At 50.3% G+C, this 12,686-nt stretch overlaps 7 protein-coding genes across 7 annotated transcripts; 3 read left to right on the top strand and 4 right to left on the bottom strand.

The window, feature by feature from the left end:
- Window positions 1–76: 76 nt before the first annotated feature.
- On the bottom strand, window positions 77–936 carry VTN00DRAFT_3754 (uncharacterized protein; the record flags this gene model as incomplete). Its single annotated transcript, XM_069430106.1, has 3 exons — window positions 77–655; window positions 760–825; window positions 925–936. 3 exons carry the CDS (start codon window positions 934–936, stop codon window positions 77–79), a joined length of 657 nt encoding a protein of 218 aa, XP_069289275.1.
- Window positions 937–3,574: 2,638 nt separating this feature from the next.
- On the top strand, window positions 3,575–4,363 carry VTN00DRAFT_3753 (uncharacterized protein; the record flags this gene model as incomplete). The annotated part of the gene is made up of 2 exons (XM_069430105.1): window positions 3,575–4,102; window positions 4,166–4,363. The coding sequence occupies 2 exons, from the start codon at window positions 3,575–3,577 to the stop codon at window positions 4,361–4,363; spliced, it is 726 nt and encodes a 241-aa protein (XP_069289274.1).
- Window positions 4,364–5,214: 851 nt separating this feature from the next.
- VTN00DRAFT_3752 (uncharacterized protein) lies at window positions 5,215–5,802 on the bottom strand (the record flags this gene model as incomplete). Its single annotated transcript, XM_069430104.1, has 2 exons — window positions 5,215–5,344; window positions 5,411–5,802. 2 exons carry the CDS (start codon window positions 5,800–5,802, stop codon window positions 5,215–5,217), a joined length of 522 nt encoding a protein of 173 aa, XP_069289273.1.
- A 1,646-nt stretch (window positions 5,803–7,448) lies between these two features.
- Window positions 7,449–8,561, top strand: VTN00DRAFT_3751 (uncharacterized protein; the record flags this gene model as incomplete). Its single annotated transcript, XM_069430103.1, has 2 exons — window positions 7,449–7,631; window positions 7,689–8,561. 2 exons carry the CDS (start codon window positions 7,449–7,451, stop codon window positions 8,559–8,561), a joined length of 1,056 nt encoding a protein of 351 aa, XP_069289272.1.
- Window positions 8,562–9,183: 622 nt separating this feature from the next.
- Window positions 9,184–9,720, bottom strand: VTN00DRAFT_3750 (uncharacterized protein; the record flags this gene model as incomplete). The annotated part of the gene is made up of 1 exon (XM_069430102.1): window positions 9,184–9,720. One exon carries the CDS (start codon window positions 9,718–9,720, stop codon window positions 9,184–9,186), a length of 537 nt encoding a protein of 178 aa, XP_069289271.1.
- Window positions 9,721–9,999: 279 nt separating this feature from the next.
- On the top strand, window positions 10,000–11,326 carry VTN00DRAFT_3749 (uncharacterized protein; the record flags this gene model as incomplete). Its single annotated transcript, XM_069430100.1, has 3 exons — window positions 10,000–10,077; window positions 10,145–11,029; window positions 11,084–11,326. 3 exons carry the CDS (start codon window positions 10,000–10,002, stop codon window positions 11,324–11,326), a joined length of 1,206 nt encoding a protein of 401 aa, XP_069289270.1.
- Window positions 11,327–12,234: 908 nt separating this feature from the next.
- Window positions 12,235–12,652, bottom strand: VTN00DRAFT_3748 (uncharacterized protein; the record flags this gene model as incomplete). Its single annotated transcript, XM_069430099.1, has 2 exons — window positions 12,235–12,450; window positions 12,611–12,652. The coding sequence occupies 2 exons, from the start codon at window positions 12,650–12,652 to the stop codon at window positions 12,235–12,237; spliced, it is 258 nt and encodes an 85-aa protein (XP_069289269.1).
- Window positions 12,653–12,686: the final 34 nt, after the last annotated feature.

The raw sequence follows: 12,686 nt of genomic DNA, 5'->3' as shown, positions 1-12,686 counted from the left end.
AGCAATATATCGATCGATCATCGCATCGTCTGGAACCCCCCATTCTGCCGTCGCAAACAAACCAACAAGACATATTTCACCTCGCGAACGGATTCGCATGAATCGTCACACTCTTCAACCTAATGGCCTCGAACTCCCCCGGAACCTCCTCCCCCTCCTTCGGCTGCACCACCCTCCCCTTCTTATCGACCTTGACCTTGGCATTCTCCAACCTCGTCAACGTATCCCCGCCTTCATCCTGCGGATCCAGATTCAACACCTTCCCAAACACCGTACTCTCCCCATCCAGATGCGGCGCCGCTGCAAACGTCACGAAAAACTGGCTCCCGTTGATCGTGTTCCCCGTGGCGTTTTGGGCTCCGGGCGCGGTGCGATCCTTCACGGGTCGGGACGCCATGGAGAGGATGCCGCGCGCGTTGTGGCGCAGGGTTGGGAGGTGGATTTCCTGGTTTAGGGCCGACGGGTGGTAGATGGATGTGCCGCCCTTGGGGACGTCGAAGGGGAGGGCGGGGTTGGTGGATGTGGAGGTGGACGGGGTCGAGGTTGAGGCCAGCGGGGAGAGGGAGATGTCGCCGCCTTGGATCATGAAGCCCGGGATGAGGCGGTGGAAGGGGGTGTTGTTGTAGGCGCCGGAGGCGCAGAGGGCGAGGAAGTTCTGTTTGTTGTTAGTGGTGGTGATGTCAGTTGAAGGAATCCTATGGAATGTAGGCTGAGTGGATCTGGGGAAATAAGGAAATGGTCCTCAAGAGGGATACATACCTCCGCTGTCTTTGGAACTGCTTCGCAGAATATCTCGACCTTAAGGTCGCCGTGGGTGGTGTGAAGCTGTCCGACTTTGTCAGTACCTGCGCTTCTGGACCTCGTAGCTTGCGCTGCGCAACGGCGCGCAATTGAGGCGGGGTTTAAGGTGTAGGGACAACATACAGTGACAGACATTGTTCCGTTTCGAGTTTAGCAATTAGTAAAACATGGACAGTTTGTATGTAGCCAGCGAGTAGCTAAATTCGAAGAGCAGGTGAAGTTACGGCGCGGAGATGGAAACCGTTGCGGAGTCCAATGCGGTAAGTAGAGCTCCTTTCCTCTAAAAGTCGATATCACATGACCAAATGTTTCCTATCTAGTAAAGTATGCGCATTAATTATCTACGCAGTAGCCATCATTGTTTAAGATCTATCTAGTTTCACGCAGAATGCTTTCTTTCTACGTCATGCTTGGGAAATTGGAGTTTCAATTCTGGGTGTATCCAGACTCCTGAAAGGCATATCATACTGTACCTAATATACCTTAGGTACCTACCTACTTCTTCCTCCTATGAGACAGTAAGCTTAAGTACCCTAACTGTATCCAATCCACAAATATCCTATTGTCAACCCCCCAAGCACCGCTCCTACCCCTGTCAGAACACGCGTAATGTAGCCAAAGAACTCCATGGTCTGGTTCGGTTCCGGAGCAGGGGGCTTGACTACCCCGTTGTACAGTCTCTATACGGACGATAGCGAAGGTATCTCCGGCTGCTGTCCCAGAAGTGTCAAACGGGGCCGTCCGAATATAGCTTGGGGAAATGATGTCTGTTGCGAAGAAGATTGAGAAGATACGGCACAGTGCGGCTCGATCACTGTATCGGGCTCACTCATTAGATTTAAGCAGGAATATAGGTGGGCATACCCCGGCTGAAGTGGGCAGAAGGGAAAGATGGTGAGAACGAACCTGGTGCAAGAACAGAGCGAATGCTCCCAACGCTAAACACCTTGGACCTCGTCCACCGTTCAAAGTACCTCGCGTTGCGTCTGATTCCGGCGCAAGCAACGAAAGTTGCAAAATGTCAGTGGTGGAGATGCCATCGATTACCTGGTCAAGCGAAGTGTAGAACAGCACGAGAAGCACGCCCGCTCGACTGGCAGCTTCAATGGCTCGAGAAACGCCAGATTTTGACTGAATGAGATGAGAAAGCTCGGCTTGGTAAGTAGTCTCGCCAACGAAAGGTCTGAGTCCCAGCTCCGTCAGTTCGTTTGAAGCATCGGACTTCGAGGATTGATCTTTATTTCCAAAGACCGTAGATAAGCTCTCCTCAAAGGCTTGGGAATCTTTGTGTCTGACCAAAACAGCTGTCAACCTCTCCGGCCCCAGAGCGGAAGGTGGAAGCATATGGCTCTTATGGATCTCTTCGGTCAGCTCACGAGTCTTTCTACTTCCATCATCGACGACTGCTAGGTTAACTCCCGAGACGGTACTGTGAAAAGTGGCATTGTTATGAGATGATAGAATAGCGGAGTACCAATTGGGACGTTCATCTGCCGGTAATTGATTAATGAGATGTCTGTCAGAACGAGACATTGGTCCGTCAGAGGGGGAAGGGGAAGGCTTCTTCCCAATTTATCATGCTCACCAAGAATAAGTATATGATCAACTTCACTGAATATGGGATCTTGGAGATCCAAGTCCAGGATGACATGAACCGACTGATGGTCCAAGTATTGGCTGATCTTTTCACCCAACAGACTAAAGAAAAGGGTGCTTTCAGATTCAGTCGCGAGGATGACCGTGTTTCCTGCTGCAATGCTGGCTGCAAGAGGAGCGAGAGTGTATCGAAACGGATTCACGGGGTGAGACACAATCAGAGAAACGCCGACTGGAAGGCTCCGCAACGAGGCCGGCCCTGATAGACTCTCTCGAGGAGAAAGACGGGCCGAGGACACGTCTGATATATTCAGGTAGTAACATGCAATGTCTTGGAGTAAGAGTGCTAATTCGCGTTCATATCCAGCTGTAGGGAGTGCATAGTCTGGTCGAAAGATCAGCTTACAGATTCAAGCTTGGAGGATGGCTAGTGCAGAGATGAGCTCTTCCTGTGCATCGAGTAGAAGTTGATAGAGTCCGCATAGCCGACGAAGCTTCCAACGGTCCTTTCTAAAGGTGGTCGTGGTGAGGAATGCTGACCGACAGGCCTCGACGGCCGATTCGGTTGACTGGCGCCTGCTCGCCATGGGAATATATACCTAAGCACAAAAGTCTCGATACCAGGAGGAATTTTCATAGAAGGGATTTTATGGACCGTCATGTACTCCATAAAGAGGATTAAGGTATGATTGAGTGCCATGCACGGGGGTTCGGTACTTTTCAAAGGCCGAACCGTGAGCCCGCGATGATCTCGGAGACGGAAAGTGTTCTATCTCAGACGTCCACAGTTCTCGAAAGATAATAATGATGGGGCTGAAGGAGTAACTGTTGGTCGTCGATTTCCGCTGCTTAAGAAGAGTCTAAGTACCTAACCTACTTTATGGCAGTGTCATTCAAATCATTCAATATATAAAGTTTTTTGAGAGTACCAACCCATTCATTGAACCACGAGCAAATCAGACGATGCCATATTTAGAGCCAGAAATCAATCCACTCCTCGGGTCCCTGTGCTGTTCGCCCGCCATGGTACGCCGTTAACTATCTGTACCGAGAGCGAGTCGACTGTCTGGTGGCAGAAGGTTTGTGTTCTATTCACGACTACGCACTTGATCCTTATTATTAGCCTTAACTGTCAACCCGCTAACATGCATACAGTTCGGGCAAGAAGCTTTGGCACATGGCGTCAAAGGGATCGTCTACGTATGCTCTCACTGGACAGAGCTCGACGACCGCATCCGCGTGGGCACCGAGTGAATCCTCAGAAACTACAGATGGACATCGTGCCGCGCGAATACTGGGAAAACTACCCGACCAATATCTTCCCGGAGCTGGGAAGGAGGGTCGTCTCTCTGCTCAAGGCCGCTGGTCTGCCAGACGTCGAAGAGGATCCAAATGCTGGCGCGACGACAACACCCCGCCATCGCGCTGGATGTTTCCCGACGGGACGCCTCCCGCGACGTCCATCAGCCTCAACGCGCGCTACGATCCCATCTTCCACGTCAAGGTCCGACAGGCTCTCCGGGAGCTGAGGACGGGGGGCATCCTCATCATCGGATCTGGATCCATCGTGCACAACCTTTTCCGCGCGAATTGGATACCTTTCCTCCTCACGGGCGCTTGGAATACCCTGCAGCCGGGCTACAAGCCGGAGAAATGGGCGTTGGAATTTGAGCGGGCAGTGCGTGACACGATTTTGTCAAATTCGGTAAGGTTTTTACAGAAACAGAGTATCCATACTGTATGTTCGAATTAATGCTGATGTATTTAGGGTCCTCGCCTGGCCGGTGCACTGGTACGGCTGACTGATCATCCATCTTATAAGATCGCGCGTTGGTCCAACGATCACTTCTATCCGTTACTCGTGATTGCAGGCGTGGTATCATATGAAGAGGATGAGGGAGTATATGACCGCAAGATGGCGGAGACGTGGGATATGGGCAATGTGTGCTCATCGCAGTATCTCTAGGGAAGCTGGTCGGACATGCAGCATGTCTCCGCTTGACATCGGAGCGAACATCGGGCGTCGATGGAAATCAAGTCCAATCGGAACTTGATAATCGCCGAACCCGACGCACGGTATGGTGTTAAGGAGACCTATATTAGATGAGCGTGCCTGGCTTAGTCAATGATTTTTTTGTCATTTTATTGAAATCTGCTTATACAGTTCCGATATTTCTGGACATGAGCTATCATATCACTTGGTAGGTGGTATCTTCTTTCCGGGAACACGAATTCTATCTCGAAGGTGACCAGACACTACCGGGCCTGGACGACCAAATTGCAAGCTGTCGGACTGATAGGTAGTAATGAAGGGGGTATCGAATGTTGGGAATAACAAAATCCAATGTTGGATTTACGTCTAAATAAAGTTTGCCTTGCCGTCGCGTGTGTCAGTCTCATAGGTGCGGTCAACTTAGTCTTGAATTGCTGCTGTAGTACATACATGCTCCATCAACAATAGGACATCATGCTTGCCTTCCAAGTTGTCACGATTGTGATATGGAGATAGAATAAAAGGAAATTAAAGTGTTGCTCCAAGTATTTCTTACAGATTTCACATTATGATCATCACATATTTCATTTACAATAGCGAAGAAAGAGAGAGAGAGCACGATCAAAAAACACAGTACATCCGAATAAAGCTATCCATTTGGTTTTGCCCATCTAGTTCACAGTGCATCTGTCCCTTCCATCCATCCCCAATGCCAATTCCCCAATAAGTAAGGTGACGTAACGCGCGCACGCGAAAGCGAAATTTCAAAGTCTGCATTGGTGAAAGCGAAGGGGTATATCGGTAACCTCACCAACCAGGAGCCTCTACCAATCTTCGGGCGCGTTGAACTTGAACATCTTGAGGGGGAGGGCTTTTGACATCGTAGTAGTATTCATGATAGGGTCGTGTTTGGCCATTTGGAGCAGGAGCAGGAGGAGGAAGAGGAAGAGGAGGCTGTTGTTGTTTTTCATAGGCCACTCCCCGGGACAGCAATTTCCTCTGCTTTGACGATAGTGCTACACTACGCCTATGAGGGCGAGGATGAAGCCAAGACTGAGTCCTAGGCCCGGGCCGATTGCCACCTTTGCCTCTTGGGACAGTTCCCCCTTGCCCTGTGTCATCGGCACTGAGGGAGTCACTAGCGGTAGATGTGCCTGTCTGCCGTGCAAGTGCGGGTGTCGTGGAGAGGAGAGAGACAGGTGGCGTTTCAACTGAACCAGTTGATGTGGCTGCCTCTGCTGACGTTTTTGTCGCTGACGAACTCGACTTTGGATTGATGTTGAAGTAGTGGCTGGCAAAAATGGGCCGTTGACTGGATCATTCCCGTCACGCATCTGGAAGAAGAAAACGGGAGTCAAGCTCTGGTCCTTGTTTGCGGAAACGATCCAGTTGAATGCGGTAATGCCAGACATGTTTGCTATTGTTGACCTTGCGAATTAGTTGATCGATTGAATAATTGATTACATATTATTGTATGGTCATGACAAACGATAAAGAAAGAACAGTCTTGGAAGCGAGCAGACGTACTCTGGATCCATTCATATCCATGATCATTATGCCAGAGCATTAACGAATAGGTCTCCTGCGTCGTAGTCCACAATAACTGGACCGTTTGGCCCAGTTCATAGGCAGGATTATCTTGATACTCATGAATCGGGCCCCCTGCAGGTGGATTATAGAAAATGCCTGGCTCGTGGCCGAGGCATAACGACGAGAAAAGGAAGAGAGCAACAAGAAATGTCAACATCTGCCGAGGAAGCACTCTAAAAAATGGGATTAAGAGACTTCACTGAAAGATTGAGAGTCGCTGCTATCTCAAGTCTTTTTCAGTGAGGAACTCCTGAACAAAGGATGGCATACCGCGTATACTGCGCACTTAGTACTGTACTTGCCTCGCAACGGGCTGCAGCACCGGGCTTCCTGCTAAGGATGGAATGCTCAAGGGGCCAGTAATGTCTCTCACGCCAGTGTTTTGGGCAAGCATGCGTCCTCCCTATTGTGCTCTCATCACTGATAACCATGCAAAAGTACCTTAGACTGTAATGGACGGCCTTCTTTCTCTATTCATAGCATTTACTGTGGTTCCAAGCCAATGAGAGACAACGATTTTATGCGTTGGCAGACAATCGCCAGACAGTGGACTTTAAAGGTATGAAGCGCGGCGAACAAAGATGCCTTAGGTGAGCATCATGACATGACTCAGTTAGGTAGTCAGTACAGGATCGAACGTGGAGGCGGCGCTTGTTGAGACACGGTCAGGGCATCTGGCAGATTGCCGGTCATTAATAATTGGTCCCTTCAAGCGACGCATTCACGTCGGCTACGTCGATGGCGCCGTCTTTAAGCCCGGCAATTCCAGGACAATCGGCCATGGTTGGCTCCGTTGCGGCGGTATCCATGCGCTGAGTCTGTGCCACATTTCCAGTAGCCGGGAGTGTCAATGGTCTTGGCTCTGATAATTGTATAGAGATATCCTCCGTACAGGACGGCGGACGCTCGCGTAGTCTGAGATTACCAATCACCTTATATCCCAGCTCAGAAATCGTAGCTAGCGTCGCTGCGGTCACGGCGAAACATGCTCTCTTCGCAGCTTAGGCCCGACTGTGACAGGGTAGCCCGGCGCTTAGGAAGAGATATCCCCAAGAGTCAAATATGAGAATGTTGACACTAGATGAAAAATTTCGTCGCAGCTGACCCACTTACTAGGAATATGGCGGATTGCTATTTTATCGCCATGTGATTTCGAAGCTATCTAAAAGATAGATGAGCATCATGACAGGTAGTAATAGACGCTAAGGCAAGTCAGCCAAGACCGCAATATAGCAAAAGCGGCAAGCTAAAGACTTTAGTTAAAATTAGGGGTAACGGAACTTTTTCAAGCGTGTATATCTCCAGGCAACCCCTGTGCAATACTGCCATTCCTTTTCGCATATGCAGTAGCGCTGTGGTGTCAGAAACAGTGATCGGATTTCATGCCACCTGAACCGTGTCCTGTATCTTAAGGAGACGATATCCCCTCTTCATTCATCTTTAGGTTGAAGATAATGCCGTTGCTGAAATGTTAAGGCCAGGCATGTTGTTCATACAACGGCAGTATCTTTACCTCTTAATTGTCCTGATAGTCTTATTGACTTTTTGGTATATCTCGCTGTTCCCTCGGTGGAATCCCGAGGCCCCATATATTACTTCCGTCCCTGAGGCGCACGCGCCCCGTGAGACTGCTGGAAATGCGACTTTAGGGGTATTGAAATGATCCAGCTGGTCACTTAAACGGGTTACTGCTAACTTGAGTACTTAGTTTCAAGCGATCCTCGCTCTCTCAAATCGTCCCTCGTGGCGAACCAGAGGTCTTTTGGCGGCCGCAAATTATACTGGTCTGGACATCCAAATCCCACCGCAGCCGCCTCTGCATCCGGATGTCATAGATGCGTTCTGGAAGATTGGCCAAGATGATGATAGTATACGGCGTCCCGAACATGGCGCTGCCGTAGCCTGGCTCGCGCACCTCGACCTGATTAAGTTTGTTGTTCAGTCCAACCTCGACACGGCGCTTATCATGGAGGATGATGTGGACTGGGATGTGTCGATTCGGGAGCAGATGAAACTGGTCTCCGATGCGGTCCGCAACTTCACCAAGACACCGGAGACGCAGGGTGCCCCGTACGGTCGTGCTTGGGACGTTCTGTGGATTGGACATTGCGGTGAGTACTGGGCGGAGGGTTTTGAGACCGTTTTCTTCGAGGATCCGGCTGTGTGTCCTCACAGCAAATATCTGGGTTGGGCGAAGCAGTATATCGAGCGCCTACCTGATTATCGACGAGCTGTGTATCAGTCTTTCAACCCCGTCTGCACCTTCGCCTACGCCCTTTCCAGGGAAGGAGCTAGAAGTGTCCTGAAATACGTCGGGGGCGGGAAAGGCGAAGCATTTGATATCAAGTTGATGGAGACCTGCAAAGCGAAAACGCTTAACTGTATCTCCGTGGTTCCCGAACTTTTCCACCAGTATTTTCCACCCGAATCCTTTGCTGTCAAGAGTGAAGTGGAGATTGGGAATGGAGAGCACATGGAATCTAATGAAGCGGATTTTGAGAACGTCATGGGATCCACGGAAAACATCTTGGAAAGCGCTCGTTGTCGTGCTTTGTTTGGTAAGTCGTGTTTGAAAGTATAGTGATGATGAGAGTGTGCTTGTCTTCCTTTTCTGCTATATGCTTTAGGATTTCTTTATCGCTTGCCAGACACTGGGTCATGGAAAGGAAAGATGCGACGGTTTAGCAAATGCACTTGGTTTTCAAGACTTCGGCAATCAGGGGGTTTGTCGAAACGGATTTCATAGCATACTGTACTGTAGGTTATATCGTACCACATCGACGTTCCGATTACCGTCAAATGATTTTATTGTTGAAAGAACTACTCACCACAAGATCGTTAGTAGCTATAGTGTTCCAGCTGAATGGCCCGAACCTAATATGATCCTAGGACTGAGATCGGCATCGTATTTGGCCCTTGGCCGCGCATTTCCCAACCAATGGCAAGAAATCGAAAGCGACCCCTGTCGTTTTCGCTGTCGAAGACGCGAGTAATAACAGTCCAGCACATGCAGATCAGTTGGACACGATTCGTTAGGATATTGAACAAGAGGCCGCCATGAGGACCCTTGGAGAATCTGGCCATGCTGTCCACAGGACAAGGCTGGATACAGCAGGTATCAACAATGGACGGTTATAAAAAATGCGCAACGGCTGTATGGATATAATCAGGAGTAGTCCGTTTTAGGATCGTTGACATGTAGCTCATTCGGCAGCTCGAACGGATGCCATATCCGCTTCGTTGAGCGGAAGAGGTCCACTGGAGACGTGGACGACATCTGAGGCTATCGGAGTCATAAACAGGTGGTTAAGGAGGCTGGTCCCCACACTGCAAAGTTCCGATCGGGGCTTGTACCGGCGCTGCCCCTCCAGCAGCACTGTTCGTATAGCGGGTTGTTCACTTAAAGGCCAGCAGAAGCGCCGATGCGCAGCCAGCGCTTGTCGCGGCGGTTTTGTGCAACTTTGCAAGGCGGGCTGCAAGACAAAGAGAGGCTGCAGGTCAAGAGAGCAGGCCCAGAACGATCCATAGATGCTATCATGGCTGGATCGCAAAAGGTGGAAGAAAGGGAGAGCGGAGAGTGGGTGCGAGGGATCGTCGTGCCAGAAGAGTATAGAAGTTCGTAAGGCCTGCGATCTCCCCACAGCAGCCCGATAGACGAGCAGCCCTTGGCGCTCCAGACGGCACGACACCAGCTCTCCAGCTGCGCGCTGGACGGTCTCCAGCTGCCAACTCTCTTGCATCTGGCCTGTTCAAACATTCTGCTGTCTGTTCCTGTTACCATAGCGATCCTCTGCGCTCAGCTCTGACATCCCCAATCTGACAGCCGGAGCCTGCGCTGCCTCTCTGCAACTGCGTCACCGCACGGCGCTCTCTGCCGTCAGCTTGCGGACGGACAGCTTCGGCTTCATGAACCTCCCACAAAGACACAGGCTGGAGTACTGTCGAGTTCTAAACTGGAATCCTGACGCGCATCCCGTCCACCTGGCTGTGGCCCATGGTGTGGATGCTGCGCTCTCAACATGGCCGCCTTCGTGCGTGTGTCTGGCCCGCCGAACAGCAACTTTCTGATCGGGTATCCGGGCATTTCTGCGACTCTGGTAAGCTCAGGTGAATGCGATTAGGATCCTGCGGTGTTCTTGAAACTCACTTCCGGACTCTGTCTAGCCGCGAATTGAAGGAAAAGTCGAGATTCGACCCAGCGTCGGCATTACAGCCCCTGTCAACATATCCCTCGTCACCATTTCCCTCCAACGTCGCGAGACGATCCACCCTTCAGCGGATTCGGTAACCAAGAAGCATCTCGCTGCACCCAGAAAGGAGATAACGGACATTGTGGGGAAGGAGATGCTCCTGTTCCGCTGCCCGGCTGGACGAGAATATGAGGAGATAATATCCATGGATCTGCCATTTGTCCTATTCATCCCGTATGGACGAGGCGGCCAGGAATCGTCGAGAAGAGTTCCTCCCGCTAGTTTACAACTCCCGAGCCGCACCGCGGAGACCTACTACGAGATGGTCGTGACCGTGCAGCAAGGACCAGCAGAACAGAGGAAATACGCTTTTCCCGTGCCTATATCCCGATATGATACCCTTTCGACATTTGGCATGTACAACCGGCCGGAGACAACAGAAAGAGTTACGGACCATCTTGTCACATTAGGAGTGTCGCTGCCACGATGGTCGTATGGGCCGCTTGACCCTGTGAGCGTGTATGTCAAACTAACCCCGAATCCGGACTGGTTGAGCAAAGCCAAGAAAGTCACGATAAACAAGATCACCATTGGCATTGATGAAGAGATCATATACAATCACGAGGGAGACGAACCACAACGGAAGGTTAAGACGTTGACCAAGAGAACGGAGACAGTGGGAGTGAAGTTGCCTGAGCAAGGTTATCTCACGAACCTAGGACTGGTGTTCCCTGCGAAGGACATGCGAGATGGGGATGGGATTCTACCGCGGGGAAAGGCCGCGTTCCCAATGTACGCAGTCAGCGGTTTTACAACTACCGCGAGTCTCTATAAGATTGAGTACTATCTCACCGTCAAAGTACGTTGTACACCTGTTTTCACCTTTTAGAAGGCGTTCTGACCATTTATACAGGCTCACTTGACCTCTGCAAGGGATATCGTCATCAGACAGCCGATTGTAGTGTGCCCCATGGATCATGCCGGATGCAAGGAAGAGATGGAAGCCATAGAACAGGCGGCGCGGGAGGCAGCACATGTGAATCCCGACAATCCCATGCTACCGCTTCCGACTATAGTTCGATCCGGAGACCCGAACGCCCTACAGTGTCTAGGCGTGGCAATTGTTGGGAATCAGAAGAAGCCACTGATCGATTGAAGCTGATGGTGCTGGTTTTGAGGAGATACACCGATATTCTAGCTCGATTCTCTACGTCCACTCTCCCATGAGATCTGACTATTCAGTCCGCCTCTTGGAAAGTATCGAGACAAACGTGTCTCGTCAGGAGATGTTGACCTCCCGCGGGTGCAATAGATGCCTGCCCTCCGCTGACACAGAAGGGGTGTACAATCCTGCTTTTTCCCCCGCAGATAAGCGGGCAAAAGAGAAAGCAGGACGACATCTTTCACCCTTAAAATATTGGATAGCTCGACTGCGATATCGAGCACTATCGCTTACATACAACTGCATTGATCCGGAGTTTACATGGTGGGTGGGAAGTATTCGTTTTGCTAGGAGTTGGTTGATTCATGGAAGGCAGTTTTCGTTCGATCTATGGACATCTTTCTTGATATGGGACCTCCCCAGGTCTACGATTGATACATGCCCTTCTCTGAGCCGCTTCTTGGCTAATTATGTTTTGGAGATGATGAGCATCTATTATTGCTGTCTCGATCGTGCTGACTGCATTCTAGCAAAAGAATGAATGGGGAAATGGGAAACAGCAGAGTCGACATCGCAATCGAAAGGTCAGATCAATTTCCCTGTTTGCAGCCGGGCTTCTCTAGTCGATTGTGAAGTCGATTTTGTTGTTTGCTGACCTCCCGCCTGTATTGACTACTACTAAATTTTAAGGAAAAATGAATGAAATGAATAATGATCACGACTGGTATCTCTTAAATAAATGCCTATGTACAACCATTCTCAGAGAAATGGAACATCCAAGAGAAACCAAATATCCCAGTTCATCTCGAGATCCAAGTAGGAGAGTAACTATACGACTATTGTCTATCAGAAGCGTTGTCCAAGAGGCTTTGTCATTCCCTCGTAAGCTTATAGATATATGCCTATTTCCCCAACTCCAAAAACCCCATCGCCAAACTTAGCGTGTCTGGATCCAGCACTGGATTAGTAGAATCTGGTCTCCCGCTCGGCCCATGATCACTGCTGCGCGTGTGCGTGTCGATTTCCCGAAGACAGTCCTTCAGCGTCTGCAGGACGGTCAGGTACTGGTGCGACGAGGGACCCCAGGTGTGGAGGGTGTTGGAAAGGTTGGTGGAGATCTGTTGAGGAAGTTAGATGTGGGTTTTTGTTGGCAGGTGAATAATAAGGGAAATTCAAATCGAAGGGTTTGATATTGATCGCAGTAACATGGGTATCTGGGAGCCAAAGCTCTTCTTCTCTTCAAAGGACGGGCGGGTCAAGGCAATAATATTTACGTACCTGGAGGAGCACCTCGTTGTAGTTGGGCTCGTTCGACGACATGATGGTAAAGGTGAATATGAAGCTGGCCAGCCAA

This window comes from Thermoascus crustaceus (genome assembly GCF_041956765.1).
Source record: "Thermoascus crustaceus strain CBS 181.67 unplaced genomic scaffold VTN00scaffold_2, whole genome shotgun sequence".
NCBI classification, from domain to species: Eukaryota; Fungi; Ascomycota; class Eurotiomycetes; order Eurotiales; family Thermoascaceae; genus Thermoascus; species Thermoascus crustaceus.
Note: the sequence above shows the minus strand (reverse complement) of the source record. Positions and strands in the feature narration are given on the sequence as shown.